The sequence below is a fragment of the Pristis pectinata genome, chromosome 26 (assembly GCF_009764475.1).
Source record: "Pristis pectinata isolate sPriPec2 chromosome 26, sPriPec2.1.pri, whole genome shotgun sequence".
Classification (NCBI taxonomy): Eukaryota; Metazoa; Chordata; class Chondrichthyes; order Rhinopristiformes; family Pristidae; genus Pristis; species Pristis pectinata.
The window spans coordinates 25,213,888-25,229,602 of record NC_067430.1 but is presented as its reverse complement, the minus strand read 5'-3'; the positions used below and the strand labels follow the sequence as shown (position 1 = coordinate 25,229,602).

Genomic DNA, 15,715 nt, shown 5'->3' with positions numbered 1-15,715 from the left:
CAACACCCTGACGGTAGTTTCCCACTCTAAAACAACTGCCAGAGTGTTGGCAGGATATAATTATTGTTTCTTTCATTCACTGGAAAGGTTAACACTTATTTCCCATCACCCAAATGTCCTTGAACTGAGTGCACTTGCTGATGCACTTCAGAGGGCAGTTTAGTCAGCAATTTTTTTTGTTCCATGAGCTGATCAAGAACCTACTTGAGTTTCCCCTACACTGCAGTTTAAGTACCTTTTAAAGTACTTGTTCTTTCTCCTTCCACATGCACCAAACACCATCCCCTTTGCTGCTTTGGTAAGTACTCAAGCTTCCTGCCAAGAGCACCAAGTAAATGGATGCAGTTAAATTTCTTCCCCTGACCGAGGCAGAGTTCACTAATGCAGTGAAATACACCATCTAGTGGAAATACCAAGGGCTGAAAACTCACTGAATCAGGAATCCCGTCAATATCTGCTGTTGTCATATTCGCTTTAACACACTGTAACGTTTTGATTTTCAGTACTTTTGAGTTTTGCCGCACATGCAAATTTTCAGATGCAAAATAGGTAACTTTCTTAAGGTCAAATAGTAAATGCTCCTTGCTATTGACAGTTCCCTCTTTGTGTGGACAGAAATGTATCCACAAAAGGGGAAAGAACCCATTCCTGGGCAGGAGTAACATAATAAGTAGTTCCATTACATGAAGAACCTTGCAAGCTGACAGTATTGTTCTGTGTAGTTGCTGAGAAGCGTGCTGGTCCACAAAACAAACCATTAATATCTGTCGTGCAAAGTCACATCCAAGCCAGGGAGGGTAGAGTTCAGTCCTCCATTCCTGAAAGACAGGAGGTGAACAAGTTGGGATTTTTAATGATAATTGGGTGGATTTCCTGGTATTTGTCTGCAACTTAACATTTTAAGAAATGGTGGCTTAGTAGTTACGTTTCTGGAGTACAAGTTACAATCCAGGAGTTCAAATCCCAGGATTGCTGCTAACAAACTTAAGTTGTTGATTACATGTAGATTTAAACTGCTGCTATTGGTAATAAAACTGCCAGATTGTCATTAAAAAGTCTTCCCCATCCTGACTTTACATCCACAACAATGTGGTTAACTCTGAACCAGCCACTTTGTCCATCATCTTCAGCCGTAACTGTTGACCTTCTCAACAATGCCCGCGTCCCATCAGTTAATACAGAAATATTTATTGAATGCAAGTTGGTGACTCCTGGGTTTCACACCTAGCAGCGGTAGCCTTTGGACCACCATATCCACTGCACTGATATTAGTCAGCATTGAGAATGTGTTATTAAATGTTGCCTTTGTCCTTAATTATAACTAGGGTTTGAATTTGTTGGTTTGAACTGATTTTTGAAAATTGAGAAGACACCCTCAAAGGAAAATAGGATTATTTTTCCACTGACAAAGCTCCATACCAGTAAGAAATTTTGAACTTGCAGGATTTGCATTTTCATTCATTTTGCCAAATATACGTTACGTACTTGGCTTTCAAAATGTTTGTGAGTGCCACAGGCCAGTCCTCTTTGTTTATGGGATATCAGAGATAAAAAGGCTGTAAGTGTAAAGGCTCAGGTGGGAACGAGGATCAGGTTGTTCATGATAATATAAAAGGAAATAAAGGTTTTATGGATGAAATAATTATGGAAAATCTGAACAAATCGGGTATTAGGCAGCACATTGGCGCAGCGAGGAGAGCTGCTGCCTCTTCAGTTTCAGTGATCTGGGTTCAATCCTGACCTTCGGTGCTGTCTGTGTGGAGTTTGCATGTTCTTCCTGTGACTGCACGATAAGTGATCCAGTTTCCTCTCATTTCCCAAAGACGTGCTGGTTTGGTAGGTAAATTGGCAGCTGTAAATTGCCCCTACTGTGCGGCTGAGGAATAGAAATAATGGGAATGTAGTGAGAATAAGTTATAAGGAAAATTACTGGGGGGATATGAGCCAGCAAATCATTCTTGGTGGTATGTCCTCCTGTGTCACAAGGAAATATGGAAATTATTGTTTTTACAAATGTTTAGGTTGCGTTTGAAATCAAATGTTAATGCATCCCTTGAGTGAAGTAATTTTTAATAACCCCAAGAATACCCTAACTTTGCCAAACACTTAAAGAAACTAAGTGAAGCAAAGTTAAAAGCCATAAATTGAAAGCCCTAGGTAGAACCAAGAGCTGAAAGGTAAGAATTGTTGTTAGTGTCTGAACATTCTACTTGCAGCCAGTTCCTCCCCATTCACCTCCAACCCACTCTTTGTAATTTTAACAGAGTTTATTGAAGGGGATTGTCACTCATCTTTTACAGCTTTCTGCATCGTCATGATGAGGGCTTTCTCCACTGAACCCTGAAGAACGGTGGCCGGGGAACACCTCTTGGTTTTTACCACGTACAGAATGTGAGTCTGAATTACTAAATTAACGAAACGTTTCACTAGTCCTGTCCATAATTATTTTATGAAGTCTTTTGAAAACTTGCCTTCTGACACGGCCTCTTGTCATCTACTCAGATTGCTGTTGAAGTAACAGAATCATTTGCCGAATATATCAAGACCAAACCAATTGTATTTGAGGTATTTGGACACTATCAACAGCACCCTTATCATTACCAAGGGCAGGAATTTAACAGGTAAGAAGAATGCAGGAAATTTCAATCAATGAATGAACTAAATCATTGAATTTGATCTACAAGGATTGTATCTTTTTGTTGAAGGGAGCTTCGCCCTTGGGTCTGAATCCTACATGTCTCTAACATAAGAAATAGGAGCAGGAGTTTCCTGCAGCCCTCTCCATAATTGCACCACCATTCAACAGAATCTTGACTCACTTCCTCATAACTCCCAACTTCCCTACCAGCTGTCTCGGCCTTAAAAATAATCAGTGACTCGGCCTCCACAGCGCTCTGAGGTAGAGAATTACAAAAGTTCACAATCGTCAGAGGAAAAAATCCTCCTCCTCTCCATATTCTGGAACTTCCTTCTGGAACTATGCCCACAAGTTCGAGATTACACCCCCCTCCCCCCAGTGGATTACGTCTTTTCAGCATCTGCTTTGTCAATTCCCCATGGAATCTTGTATGTTGCAACGAGATGGAATCTTATTCTCCTGAGTTTAGACCCAACGTGCTCAACTTTCTCACAACTTCCCACATTCTTTGGAGAGAAGGAGGATGAGAGGAGACATGATAGAGGTGTACAAAATATTAAGAGGAATAGATAGAGTGGACAGCCAGCGCCTCTTTCCCAGGGCAACCAATGCTCATACAAGAGGGCATGGCTTTAAAGTAATGGGTGGGAAGTTCAAGGGAGATATCGGAGGAAGGTTTTTACCCAGAGAGTGGTTGGGGCATGGAATGCGCTGCATGAGGCGGTGGTGGAGGCAGGTACATTGGTCAAATTCAAGAGATTACTAGATCAGCATATGGAGGAATTTAGAATAAAGGGATATGTGGGAGGAAGGGTTGAGATAGTCTTAGGCGAGGTTTAAAGGTTGGCACAACATGTGGGCCAAAGGGCCTGTATGTGCTGTACTGTTCTATGTTCTATAAGGAAACCCTTTCATCCTGGGAATCAACGTTTCTCCTCTCTTCCACCTTTCCCACCTCCACAGCCAAACGTTCCCTCACTGTACTAACCTATTACATATAGTACGGGACTGTATAAGTTGTGTCTTGAACTAAATATATATTCAAAACCATGATTTTTATTTTGCTGAAGTGCACTGGAAGCTCATTTAATCTTATTGAAACTAGAGAGCAACTCCCTCATTCACAGCCAGAATATATTGCACGGTTGTGAGGTAATCGCTAATCTCTTACAGCACAGGCTGTACAGATATATACCCCATTACATCAAATTACAGTAATGGGGAAAAGAGTGAGTAAAATGTTGATTAAAAATCCTGTTGAGATGATCTTTGCCAAACCTTCATTGGCGGATTTACTGTTCTTCTCGCATCTGTTTAACTGGGGGGAGTACTGAGAATGGAAGAATAAAGTTGACTCTTTAATGTTTGTTTCGATAGAACGCCACAACCAGCTCGCAAATATTTCCCTCCTCCGATGCCTCTATCAAAACCAGGTGAGTCCGAATGGAAGTTCAGTGCGAAATCAAATCTTAAAGGTGCATAAACAGAGTAATTGCAGTCAGGTCCAGTCTTTCATCTCCTAGTTTATGTGATGGTAGAATAGTAAATTCTTAATCAATTCTGTTTATGATTAAGATTGGTAAATGGAGAACTAGTTTGACTTTAAGGTAGCTACCAACAGTCCCTCCCCAGCTTGCACTCATTTCACCTGACCAGTTTTGTCCTGGGGAGTTTGTGTTTATTATATGGACAATCCCACATTAGTGAACAATCTCTGATGTAAGTAAATGCATTCAGGTTATTAAACTGGCAATCTCCAATTCTGACGTACGAACATCTATTTTTCCAAAATTTTTTCTTTTCTATGTCACTCTTCTCTCACCACCTTGCTTTTCTCTCCCTCTTTCGTTTATCCTTCTCTCCCTTTCTTTTCTCAAGCTCTGCCCATTCTCTTTGCTTCTTTATCTGTCTATCGCTCATGCTGGACTGAAGGACAAGTTTGCCATTTGTTCCTACAGTGAAGTCCTAACTTTTTATTTTTGCTCAAATTTCCTATCGTGATCTGCACTCAGACCACTTGACTGAGTACTGTGCCAAACAGCCACATTCAATAAGCTGATAAACTAACACTTGTGTTCTTTTTTTTATTATTGTATGTGTCTTGATCTTAATTCTCTGAATTGATTTCCTGTCTTCATTATTTAGTTCATCTGCATTAACTGATGAAGTGGGGTTTCATTTTCAATAAAGATTATAATAATGACATATACTGGCTGTTAAGGAATCCAGATTTCTGGACCAAGAATCCAACAATGGAGATCTCATCCCATCATGGCAGCTGTGGAATTTAAATTCAGTTCATAATCTGGAAATTATGCCTGCATAACCACTGGATTGTCATATAAACTGATGTCCTTCAAGGGAGGAAATGTGCCAACCTTGCCCCTATATGTGACTCCAGACCCTCTAATATGGTTGACTCTTCCTTGCCTTCTGAAATGGCCAAGGGCAGACAATGCCAGTTATGCCCAGATCACAAAAAAAAATAAATTAAAAAAAAAATTAGGTCTTTATGCTCTTATTGAGATGAAATGATTTTTAGTAGCAACAAACAATTCCACTGGAAGAACTCAGCGGGTCGAGCAGCATCTGTGGGAGGAAAGGAATTGTTGCTGTTTCGGGTCGAGCCTCTCCACCAGGACTGAGAGTAGAAACGAGATCTCGCCTGTCCACACTCAGCCCTGATGCAGGGTCTCGACCCAAAATGTCAATAATTCCTCCTCTCCCCCCCCCCCCACCCCCCCACAGATGCTGCTTGACCCACTGAGTTCCTCCAACAAATTGTTTGTTACTCCAGATTCCAGCATCTGCAGTCTCTGGTGTCTCCATAATTTTTAGTAGGATTTTTATTCATTTAAATCTGGTCATTGAAATAGTTCCCTGCCCATGGCTTACCAACAAAGCAGAAGTGCATTAGCGTTCAGATAATGCAGTGTATCTTGCACATGTTCGCTTTAAAACATTATGTTTTTGCTAAGATTTCTAAGGTTTAAAATTGCAAAAGAGCTATAATTAATTTCCAAGCTTTTGCAACAAAACTTGTATAGTTTTACTTTTGTGTTAAATAGTTTTCTATTTCTATTTTTGCATGTTAAATATTTCTTTTCTGTTCATGCCTTTTTCCCCTCCCCACTAACCCTTTACCCGCCACACCATCCATCTCCTTTGATTTCTCTTCCATTTCAGACCATAACCGAAAGATTGAGTTGATTAGATATCTGATGTCTGGCTATGTAAATGTACAGTTGCTTGACGCTCTCTCTGAGAATGCCAACACGTTTGTTACATCTGCTGCCGGCTCGTTCGTCAACACCACCGATCAGCTGCCAGCCTTCCTTTTACATCCTCTCCCCATTTGTCACACTCTGAAAGTCCCAAAGCATCATGGTTGGTAATTAGTACAGAGCCATGGCAAATTAGTGATGTTTACGGGTCCCATTTAGTGTAGTCTTCCCCTGTCACACACCCGTTTTGTAGTTTTGGATAAGCAAGCTGTAGCTTCATGGCCGACCATACTCAAATAAGTGCTGTGTGTGTAGAAAGAGTGTTGCTTTGTGAAGTTCAATTTATAGCTTAAAATCACTCTTGTTTGAGTTTATCCTGCTCATTCAATGTCCTATTCACTAAAGGGGAGAAATTGGTCTCTGGCTGTCAGCTCAAAGCACATACAAGTGTATCGGCTATCAGTACTTTCCTCCCTTTGTTCACTTCCATTAAGTTCAATTGATCCAGAGATGAATGCAGTCCTGGGCCAATACTCATGCACAGGTTGAGTGCTGCTTTACCTCTTAGTCCTTTAATATTAAGCCAATCAATTGTTTTCATTTCATTTCCATCCCCTCTTCTTCTGCCACCCCTCCATTCCTGAAATTTCGAAGTTCGAAGAAATCAAAGTAGTTGATGAAAACTTTCAGGTATACTGGTACCAGGTTTTATACTGAAAGACTATTCCTTCCCTTGAAGTTTTTCTTCAACTCTCCAGATTCTGTGCTTAATCAATTCTAGTCAAGAGATGGGATCTACGTGATTTATAGATTTTCCTCTAAGGTGCCTATTGAATCGTGATTTTAGTTTCCAAGTAGCGGTTTCCTCCCATATAACCATTTGTAAGATGATAAAATGTTACAACCTGTCAGAAAAAAGAGCCAAAAAAATTAAACGTTTGTTTTTTATTAAGCCTGTCAAGGGCCATATACCTAAGGTTGTAAAACAAAAGGGAAACGGTAAATCTGAAAGTAACAAAATTAACAATCTCTGTTGCTGTGAGATTCTGGGAAAGATCAGGAAACAAAGTGCAATAAATCTCCCCTGACTGTAGCCCAAGGAGAAAGAACTCGGCATGCAAATGTTCCCAGCTTCAGAGATACAAAGAAAGATTAAGTGTAGGAATGACCTTAGCAAGAGCCAATGAAATGGGCAAAATGGAGGAGAGGAAAAACATTGATGAAAGTGGATTTAAATTTATATAATAGGATTGGATTAGATCATGAAAGTGAGAATCCTTGAGAGGAACGAAGTGAAACGTGGTACTAGGAACCTCCTAGATTGGTGAAAGGAATTACGGTAAACTTTTGTCTGCAGTACAAAGAGCATGGAAGAAGTCAGTGTAAAGTAAACATTTAGAAATGAGAGGCACTGGATTGTGTTAGAAGCTTTGGACATGTTCAAGGGGATATCCATTGCTACTGTGGAATTCACCTTGTTTGCTTTTCCTTTTACAATCTTACTGCCATGGTCCTTGACATAGCAGCTGGGTCTGAAAAATGTCAAAATATTTATTTTTTTAACTTATTTTTAAATTTGGCATTATACAACTAATATTTAGTTTTATAAATAATTATTTAGAGGAAACGTATTTGGGGGCTAAGTTTAGGCCAAGATTACTGTCACTGGGATAACCTCGCTGAATGCCATCCTGGGTTAACTCAGCACTCACCTATTACATATGGAATCTCAGTCAGCTGTCTGCCATTGTAAATCATCAACTTTTTTTTTAAACAAAAGCACTTCCTTGGAGTGCACAGTGATCTGGATTATATTTGGTAGGTTTAATCTAATCTAAAATATAGCAGCCAACATCTGTTTTGAAATAATGAATAAAATCTCTTTTCTGATAAAAAGCATTTTTAATGACTTTTCCTTTGTCATTGCATGGTTCCAAAATCAGAGTCCTCCCCAAAAATTGCTTATTTTTGTGTTTCGATGCAACATAGTTGGAAACAAGTGTTACTTTAGTGCAATGTAGATTTTAATTATACTGCTTCCCTGTCTTGTCCATTAGGTTGTGTTATGTACACCTGCATTTAAATGTATGTCTGAAGTTTGCCATGGTGGAGTGAAATGTATCTTTTATATTTTCCTATTTTAAAACATGCATATTTCTAAGATGTAAAAATAACTGCTTCTTAATCAAATAAGACTGATGCTCTCTGACATGGAATCAGAGAGAGTTTTATTTCTGATGTGTGTGTTTGCTCTTCAACTTTAGTAACTTGGAGGTGGGGGCAGGGGATTTCTTTCAATAATTTTTTTTGTCTCTGCTGCAGTTGAAAGTGCCACTTCGTATTTCCTGTTCTATTGACTTATTTTCTGATTGAGAGCAATCCGATGTACAAGATTGGAGATGCACTTTTTAAATTGAACTAGAATACAATTAGCTTGTTCGCTCTAACTAATGGGCTTGTACTATCGAACAATTCCACAAGGTGCTAATGGAGTCAATTACTATTTGTAAGAATGTGGTCTCGGATCTAAAATGCTGAGGACTGAATGCTTGGCCAGAATCACAATGGATAAGACAGTTTGCTTTAATGTGATTGTGACTTTCTGATATTGAGATATCTTGTAGATCGCATTTTTTTAAAAAAAAGCTCCACAAATTACTTCTGAGGAGAGATCTTGCACAGATTATTGGACATAAAAAAAAAGGGTTAAAAACAAACAATAGTAAAGCAATCCTTGAAGAAGGGTCCTGACCCGAAATGTTGACTGCCTGATTTTCTCCACGGATGCTGCCTGACCTGCTGAGTTCCTCCCAGCATCATCATGTTTTTCATTTAGATTTCCAGCATCAGCAGTCCTTTGTTTTCTCTAGTAAAAACAATCGTCGTTGTTTGGTGTGGTTCAGTTTCCACACTGTACTTGCTCTTGTGGGAGCAGTGCAGCTGTCCTCATCCCAAGATGGACATTGATGAGCTTCTCCTTGAATTACTTGGCTCTTTGTGGACCTGGTGTGCCTATGGTGATTTGGAGCAGGGAATTCCAAGATTATAGCTTTGGAATGAAGGCGGATCAATAATAAATGTCCCTGGGCCTGTGGGAATGGATATAATAACATTCCCGCAATTCTTCTGCCCCAATTCACCTTGGTAAAGAAGAACTTTCTTGAATAATAATAGAAAGTGATGGAAATACTCTGTAGATCAGTAAGGAGAAAGAAGCAAGTTAACATCTCGAATCAGTGCAGGTTAACAACTGGAAATGTTAATGCTGTTCCTCCTCGTACAGATGCTCCACCTGAGTACTTGCAGCATTTTAAATAAAAACCAGAGAGTGCCAGAAGCACTCAGCAGGTCAGGCAGCATCTGTGGAGAGGGAAACAGAGTTTACAGTTCAGGTCAGTAACTTTTCCCTGCATTACACTCTCCACAAATGCTGCCTGTACTATTGAATGTTTCCAGCACCTTCTGTATTTTCTTTAGATTTCCTGCATCTGCAGTGTTTTTATTTGGTTATTAACATACAACATTATTTGTAGCATCTGCAGTGTTTTTCTATTGAAATTTTCATGCATGTTTAGTGTTTGCACAACCTCAAGACACTATCAAGGGGTTTACGACCAGTCAAGTGCTTTGAAATGTGGTTACTCTTAATGTAGAGGTCATTGGGATGGGGCGTGATATTGAATTCAGCCGGGCAGATGAAGGAAGTGGGTCTCGTTGCCGCTGTACAATCACGGTGAAGGGAATAGCGGATGATTGCATTTGTGGATGTCTTTTTGGGTTTTGTTGCATTTGCCCAAATTAAGGGTGAGTCTAATATCAAGCTCATTGTAGACAGTTCAGTGGCAAACTACCCAAGGTCTGAAACTGCTCAGTAGCCCCCAAATCTACTTGGAGCATTGGTTGGTTCAGTCTGAGAGCAGAAACTGCCCATATATGGGATGAAAATGCAGCTTAGCTACAACCCTTCTGGTGTAGCAGAGTATGGAAATGGTGCTTTCTCATTGATTCAAATGAGCCAAGGAATACCCATTCTTCACCCATCAGTTCAGGAAGTTTAAAGAGACGAAGCTTAGTCTGCCCAGTTTTTGAGCGGTAGTGTAGAAAGTTGGGTAAGAAAAGTTGGCCAGGTGATTTGAATCTCTTAGGATTTGAATTTTAGAATGGACATTTACAGAGGTCATCTTTTGGTTGTTTTTGTTTTAGAGCAGATAAAATGTCTTTTTTGTGTGTGAGAGACCTTTTGTTTCTCTGCTGCATTTTTCTGTTTGAGGTTTTGCATCAGAGTGTTTGAATTTTCTGTGCTCTAGGAATCACACTTGTGCCGTAGTCCCCAGGCAGGTTTTCACTGCTACTCTAGTCAAAGGATTGGACTTTTGTATAATATGTGTTGGAGCTGCTTTCCAACACAAAGTAGTATGATTTTGTGAGGAATGTTGTCAAGTTCAAATTGTGCTATTTAATTGTGAAATTGTTATTATTTCGAATTCCATACTTGGCTGTAGTAGACTAGATTAAAATGCTGGCATCACTTAGTGATTTGCAGGAGATACAACTGATTTATTAAAAGTTATGTTTGTGATAGAATAAAGAAGCTAGCATCAAAAATTGGTTCAATTTTATAAAATATCTATAATGGAAAGGAAGAACTTGCTTCACAGCCAACACAGCGCTTGTGAAGTGTAGAGACTCTAGTCACGGAAAGATGGTAGCTAATTAGTCCCACAGTTGGCAATCTGATTGATGATCAAGTAAACTGTTATACTCATGTGTGATGGGTAAATGTTGGCGAGGACAATGGGGCAGTTTCCTTGCTCATCCTCAAAATCATGCCATGGAATCTTCACCATACATCTGAGAGAGCAAAGACTTAGAGGAGTAAGTGGAAGGAAGGGAGCAGATAGGAGTTGGAGCTGGGAATTGGAACAAGAACGGATATGCTGGAAGATCCTGGCCAGTCAAGGAGCATCTGTGGAAAGGAAAACTAGTTAACATTTCAGGTTGTAGCCCCTTCATCAGAACTGAGAAAAGGGAGGAAACAAGTTAATCTAAAGAACAGAGAGGGTGGAGAAGGGCAATGGGAGGAACAATGGGAATGTCCATTGTCGGGTGAAGTGGTGGAGGCATTGAATGGACAGTTTTCTCCTTTTATGTCAAGTGTTGCTAATGCTGTGAAGTCTGGATGATGTCGTATAGTCTGGTCTACTGAGCAAGCCAGAATGTACAAATGATAGGAAAAAGTTTGAAAATTGGAATTGTTTGCTTTATGTTTGATTGACCTTTATCCTAGAAGATTTACTTTGAAAGCTATTGGATAAATGAAAAATGCCTGCAAGTATCAGCAGACTGCAGTTTAATGTGTCGACATGTTTTCGTGTTTCAGTGCCAGCCACCAAGGTGAATGCTGTGAGTAAGCCCAGCCGAGGGCAGTGCGTCAGCAAATACGATTTACTTGTCTGGTTTGAAATCAGTGAACTGGAGCCTACAGGAGAGTAAGTTGATGAAGGATGATATTTTTCTGATCAATGCTTGGGACAGTCAAGCAGTTTACAGAAGCTTTTCTCAGAAGGTTGAGAGAATAGTCCTGGGTGAATTCCTGCCTAGCTTTGCTTATGGATACACATCAAAAATTAAATAGCTTGAGAAGTCGTCTTGGTATGAAAACTGCCTTTTAAGGGAGCAGGAGAGGGAAGAGACTGGGAAAGAGAGAATAGCTGCAAGACGTATTGTTACCAAGGCTACAAGCATAGAGGTTTCTTACCTACCTGTCCTCTATTTTTCTTTTTGACCAATTGGGCATTTCAATAAGAAAAACTAGTTAAAATTATAATCACTTAAGATGTTTATTTATTAGTCACGTGCAGGCATGGTAGGGTAGCGGTTAGTTTAACAGTACAGCGCCAGTGATCCGGGTTCAATTCCGGCCGCTGTCTGTAAGGAGTTTGTACGTTCTCCCGTGTCTGCGTGGGTTTCCTCTGGGTGCTCCAGTTTCCTCTCTCATTCCAAAGACCTACTGGTTAGTAAGTTTTGGGAATGCTATGTTGGCACCGGAAGCATGGCGACACTTGCGGGCTGCCCCCAGAACACTCTACGCAAAAAGATGCATTTCACTGTGTGTTTCGATGTACATGTACACTAATAAGATAAGATGAGATAAGATATCTTTATTGGTCACATGTACATCGAAACACACAGTGAAATGCATCTTTTTGGGTTAAGTGTGCAGGAGTTTTCTTGTACAATATGATTAGGTTGGGTGAACAAAGAAATTTAAATTGTTTTCTCCATTTGGCTGATTTCTACTTTGATGGCTATGTCGTCCCTTTCAGGTATATCGCTGCAGTCGTGGACCATAGTGGAGGGCTGCCATGTCAAGGCACTTACCTGCTTCACCAGGTAAATGTTTCGGGAAAAACTCATCTGCTGAACCCTGGAATCAGAAGATTCCAGTTCAAATCGCACTGCAGAGCACAACAACCGAGGCTGACCCTCGGATGGAAAACTGAAGGTGGTGCTTTCTATTCGACAATGTGATACACTGAAGCCTGTCTGCTATTTTGTTGAGAAATATTTCATGGCTCTTTGACAGATGTGTGGGGGAATTATACCCAGTGGTCTGCCCCTTGTATAACCCTCAAAGATCCTTCATCAAGTTATTATAGAAAACAAATAAAACTGCAGCTGCTGGAATCTGAACCAAAAACAGAAATACTGGAAGAACTCAGACAGTCAAGCAACATCTGTGGAAAGAAAGGTTAATGATTTAGGTTGGGGGAATGGTCCCCAATTCAGAGCGAGGGTCCCTGAGCTGAAACGTTGACTGGTTTCTCTTTCCACAGATGCTGTCTGACTCGCTGAGTTCTTCCAGCATTTCTGTATCTGGTTCTTATTGTGGTGCTTGTGCCTTTTTTATATCAAATGACTTTCTTTTGAAGTGGAGGTTTATTGAATCATTATTGAAATAGAGGAAATGCGACAGATAATTTGTGTGCTTCAAGCTTCCACAGACAGCAGTTGGATAATGGTCAAAATGTCCATGTTTAGTGATGTTGATTGAAGTAGAAATATTGGGCAGGACACCAGAGTTGATACCTGGCTGTGATGATTAAAGACACATGCTATGGTTAGGACTTTGACAATGCTTTGTATCAGAATCAAGTTTATTATCACTGACTTGTATGATGTAAAATTTGTTGTCTTGTGGCAGCAGTACAGTGCAAAGGCATAAAAATTACTATAAATTGCAAAATAAATAGAGCAAAAAAAGGAATAACGAGATAGTGTTCACTGGCCGTTCAAAAATCTGATGGCGGAGGAGAAGAAACTGTTCCTAAATCATTGAGTGTGGGTCTTCAGGCTCCTATACCTCCTCCCTGATGGTAGTAATGAGAAGAGGGCATGCCCTGGATGATGAGGGTCCTTGGTGATGGATGCCGCCTTCGTGAAGCACTGCCTCTTGAATATGACCTCTCTTGACTTCCCCTTCCTGAAGTCCACAATCGATTCCTTGGTCTTGCTGAGGTTTGGCGCAAGGTTGTTGTTGTGACACCTCTCAACCAATTTTAAGTTTTAAAAGAAATCCTTAAGTCCTCAATTTCAGGATCCAGTCTAGACTTCCTGTGATGTACTTTTCTTTTAAGCTCAGTTAGCTGATGGTTGCTTTTATCCAACAATGGCTCAGCTTCCAGAGGGATTCAGTGCATTGGTTCAGCTCTGTCCAAGGCAAACTGTGACATTGGACCACAACACCCATGATGCTAGAATTATAAATAGACGTGCAAGTTGAGGAGAGAGAAGGCTGATGTGTGGCATCCTAAAGGGTTTCACATCAGTGAAGGACATTTCAAAGTGTTATTACAATATTGTGTTCCTACCAGTGTTGACACAATATTGTAGACTCCCTTGTAAAATAGTGAAATGTGGGAATGATTTTCAGGCAGCAATAAATAGCAACATGATGGTTTGGTTGATTTTGGAGGAAGGATTGATGTTGGGCTAGGTACCCTCAGTCCCCTGTTAAAGGTAACTGGAAATGTAAGGGTTAATGGTGTGCAGCTATTGTTGCTTCAACCATGGTGTGACTATAGTTATGACTGCAAGATGTGCAGGTGCTTGTGGAACAAAAGAAGTGTTTAAGGCACATCTTGTTTTGCTAAAGTTTGCTGTAAGCAACTGCCCAAGTATATGCAGCTCTGCACGTAGGCATCTTTAAATTTAGTATAAAAGGAGGGACACAAACATGTAAATCTTTGAGTGGGGATCGGTACAGAGGTCGGGTTACACTGTTTACTCTTTCTCTGTATCCCTCACTCTTGCTAGCATTAAATCATAAAGTATTAGTTGTACGTTCCTTGGTTCTGCTGTTGTCTGCTTTATTACAGCGCGGGTCGACTTTCACACCCCTTTGGAAAGTGTCATAGGATCCTATTAGAGAGAGCAGACAGAGCCTTTGGGGTGTCATGGTTAAGTGTCAACCTTGATCCCGAGAGCCCAAGTCCTAAATTGTGGCTGGTCCCTGCCACCTCCTGGTGTGAGATTGTTTAAAAAAAAATGAGCTACAGCTTACAGAATAAACAGTAACTTTACATTTTGATTCCAATAGGGAATTCAGCGCAGGATTACAGTCACGATTGTGCATGAGAAGGGCAGCGAACTTCACTGGAAGGATGTTCGAGAGCTAGTTGTTGGTGAGTTTTCTTTCCAAAGCTTTTACATCTTTTTCATTAACACTGAAAGTATTAATGTATGGTTCTTTCAACAATTCTGATTTTACAACTTATTCTGCTTTATTGATCTTTATCCACAAATGTTCCCCAGTGTTAGTGGGGAATTAACACTGGGGAACTGAATTACTGTAAATAATTATGTTTAGATCCTTAATAAGAGCAAATGCCTGTGTTTTCAATTTAGATTAAGTAAATTCATGTGCTTCCGATTCTTGAATGGCCGAAGTCTTGCACTAAATGCACTGTTTTTAATGCAGTGTTTAAAATGAATGTCCTTTTGACTTCACACGTGAAGGGATAAAACAGAAATTCCAAGATAAACATTCATTCTGTCTTGGATAAACCCAGTAACTGTGTGTGCTTCCCTCTGGTTTTCCAGGACGCATCAGGAATAAAGCAGAGGTGGATGAAGCTGCTGTAGACGCTGTTTTGTCTTTGAATATTATTTCTGCAAAGCATATCAAATCTTCCAATGATGCTCACAGGTATTTATGTGTTGTTTCTTTTTACCTGGAGGTTGCACATCTTGAAATCTAGTTCTCTCACCCATATGAAAATAACATTTCATATTGGATAGGTGTCAGAACTAATGGGCACGGGATGGCCAATATTTGATGGAATGGTGATCAGTAGGACACATCTGAGAGATTGCATATTTTTCAGGTTGGAGCAAATTTTGTTCAAATGACCTTTTATTTGCCTTTCCAAAATTCCATTTCTGTAAAAGACCAGCTATTAAAATCACACTGTTGAAGATTACTGTGATCAGTGGTTTTGATGAGGTCAACCTCGTTGAGTTGTGGGAACAAGTCAAAACATAGGAAGCCCTGTTGATCCATGTGTGCTTGGGCAGCATGTAGACTGGGAGTTTGGACAAGTTCTTTAATTATCAGCCTGGGTATTCTAACATAGAACATAAGAACATAAAAACATTAGCAGGAGTAGGGCAATTGACCCCTTGAGCCTGCTTTGCCATCAAGTCAGATTGTGGCTGAACCAATCTTGGCCTAAACTTCACTTTCCTGATCTCTTCCCATATCTTCTGACCCCCTTGTAATTCAAGTGGCAGATGTTTAATAGATTCAGTAACTTAAATGGGTGATCCTTTATTCTGAAACTATGCCTTTTAT

General features: G+C 40.1%; 1 protein-coding gene across 1 annotated transcript in view; it reads left to right on the top strand.

Annotated features, from left to right (window-relative positions):
• kif1b (kinesin family member 1B) overlaps nt 1-15,715 on the top strand; it is a 229,691-nt gene that overhangs the window by 184,173 nt on the left and 29,803 nt on the right. The window contains 7 exon segments of the mRNA XM_052039294.1: nt 2,301-2,391; nt 2,503-2,621; nt 4,016-4,071; nt 11,243-11,351; nt 12,189-12,255; nt 14,462-14,546; nt 14,965-15,070. Coding sequence (XP_051895254.1) covers nt 2,301-2,391; nt 2,503-2,621; nt 4,016-4,071; nt 11,243-11,351; nt 12,189-12,255; nt 14,462-14,546; nt 14,965-15,070 — 633 coding nt within the window.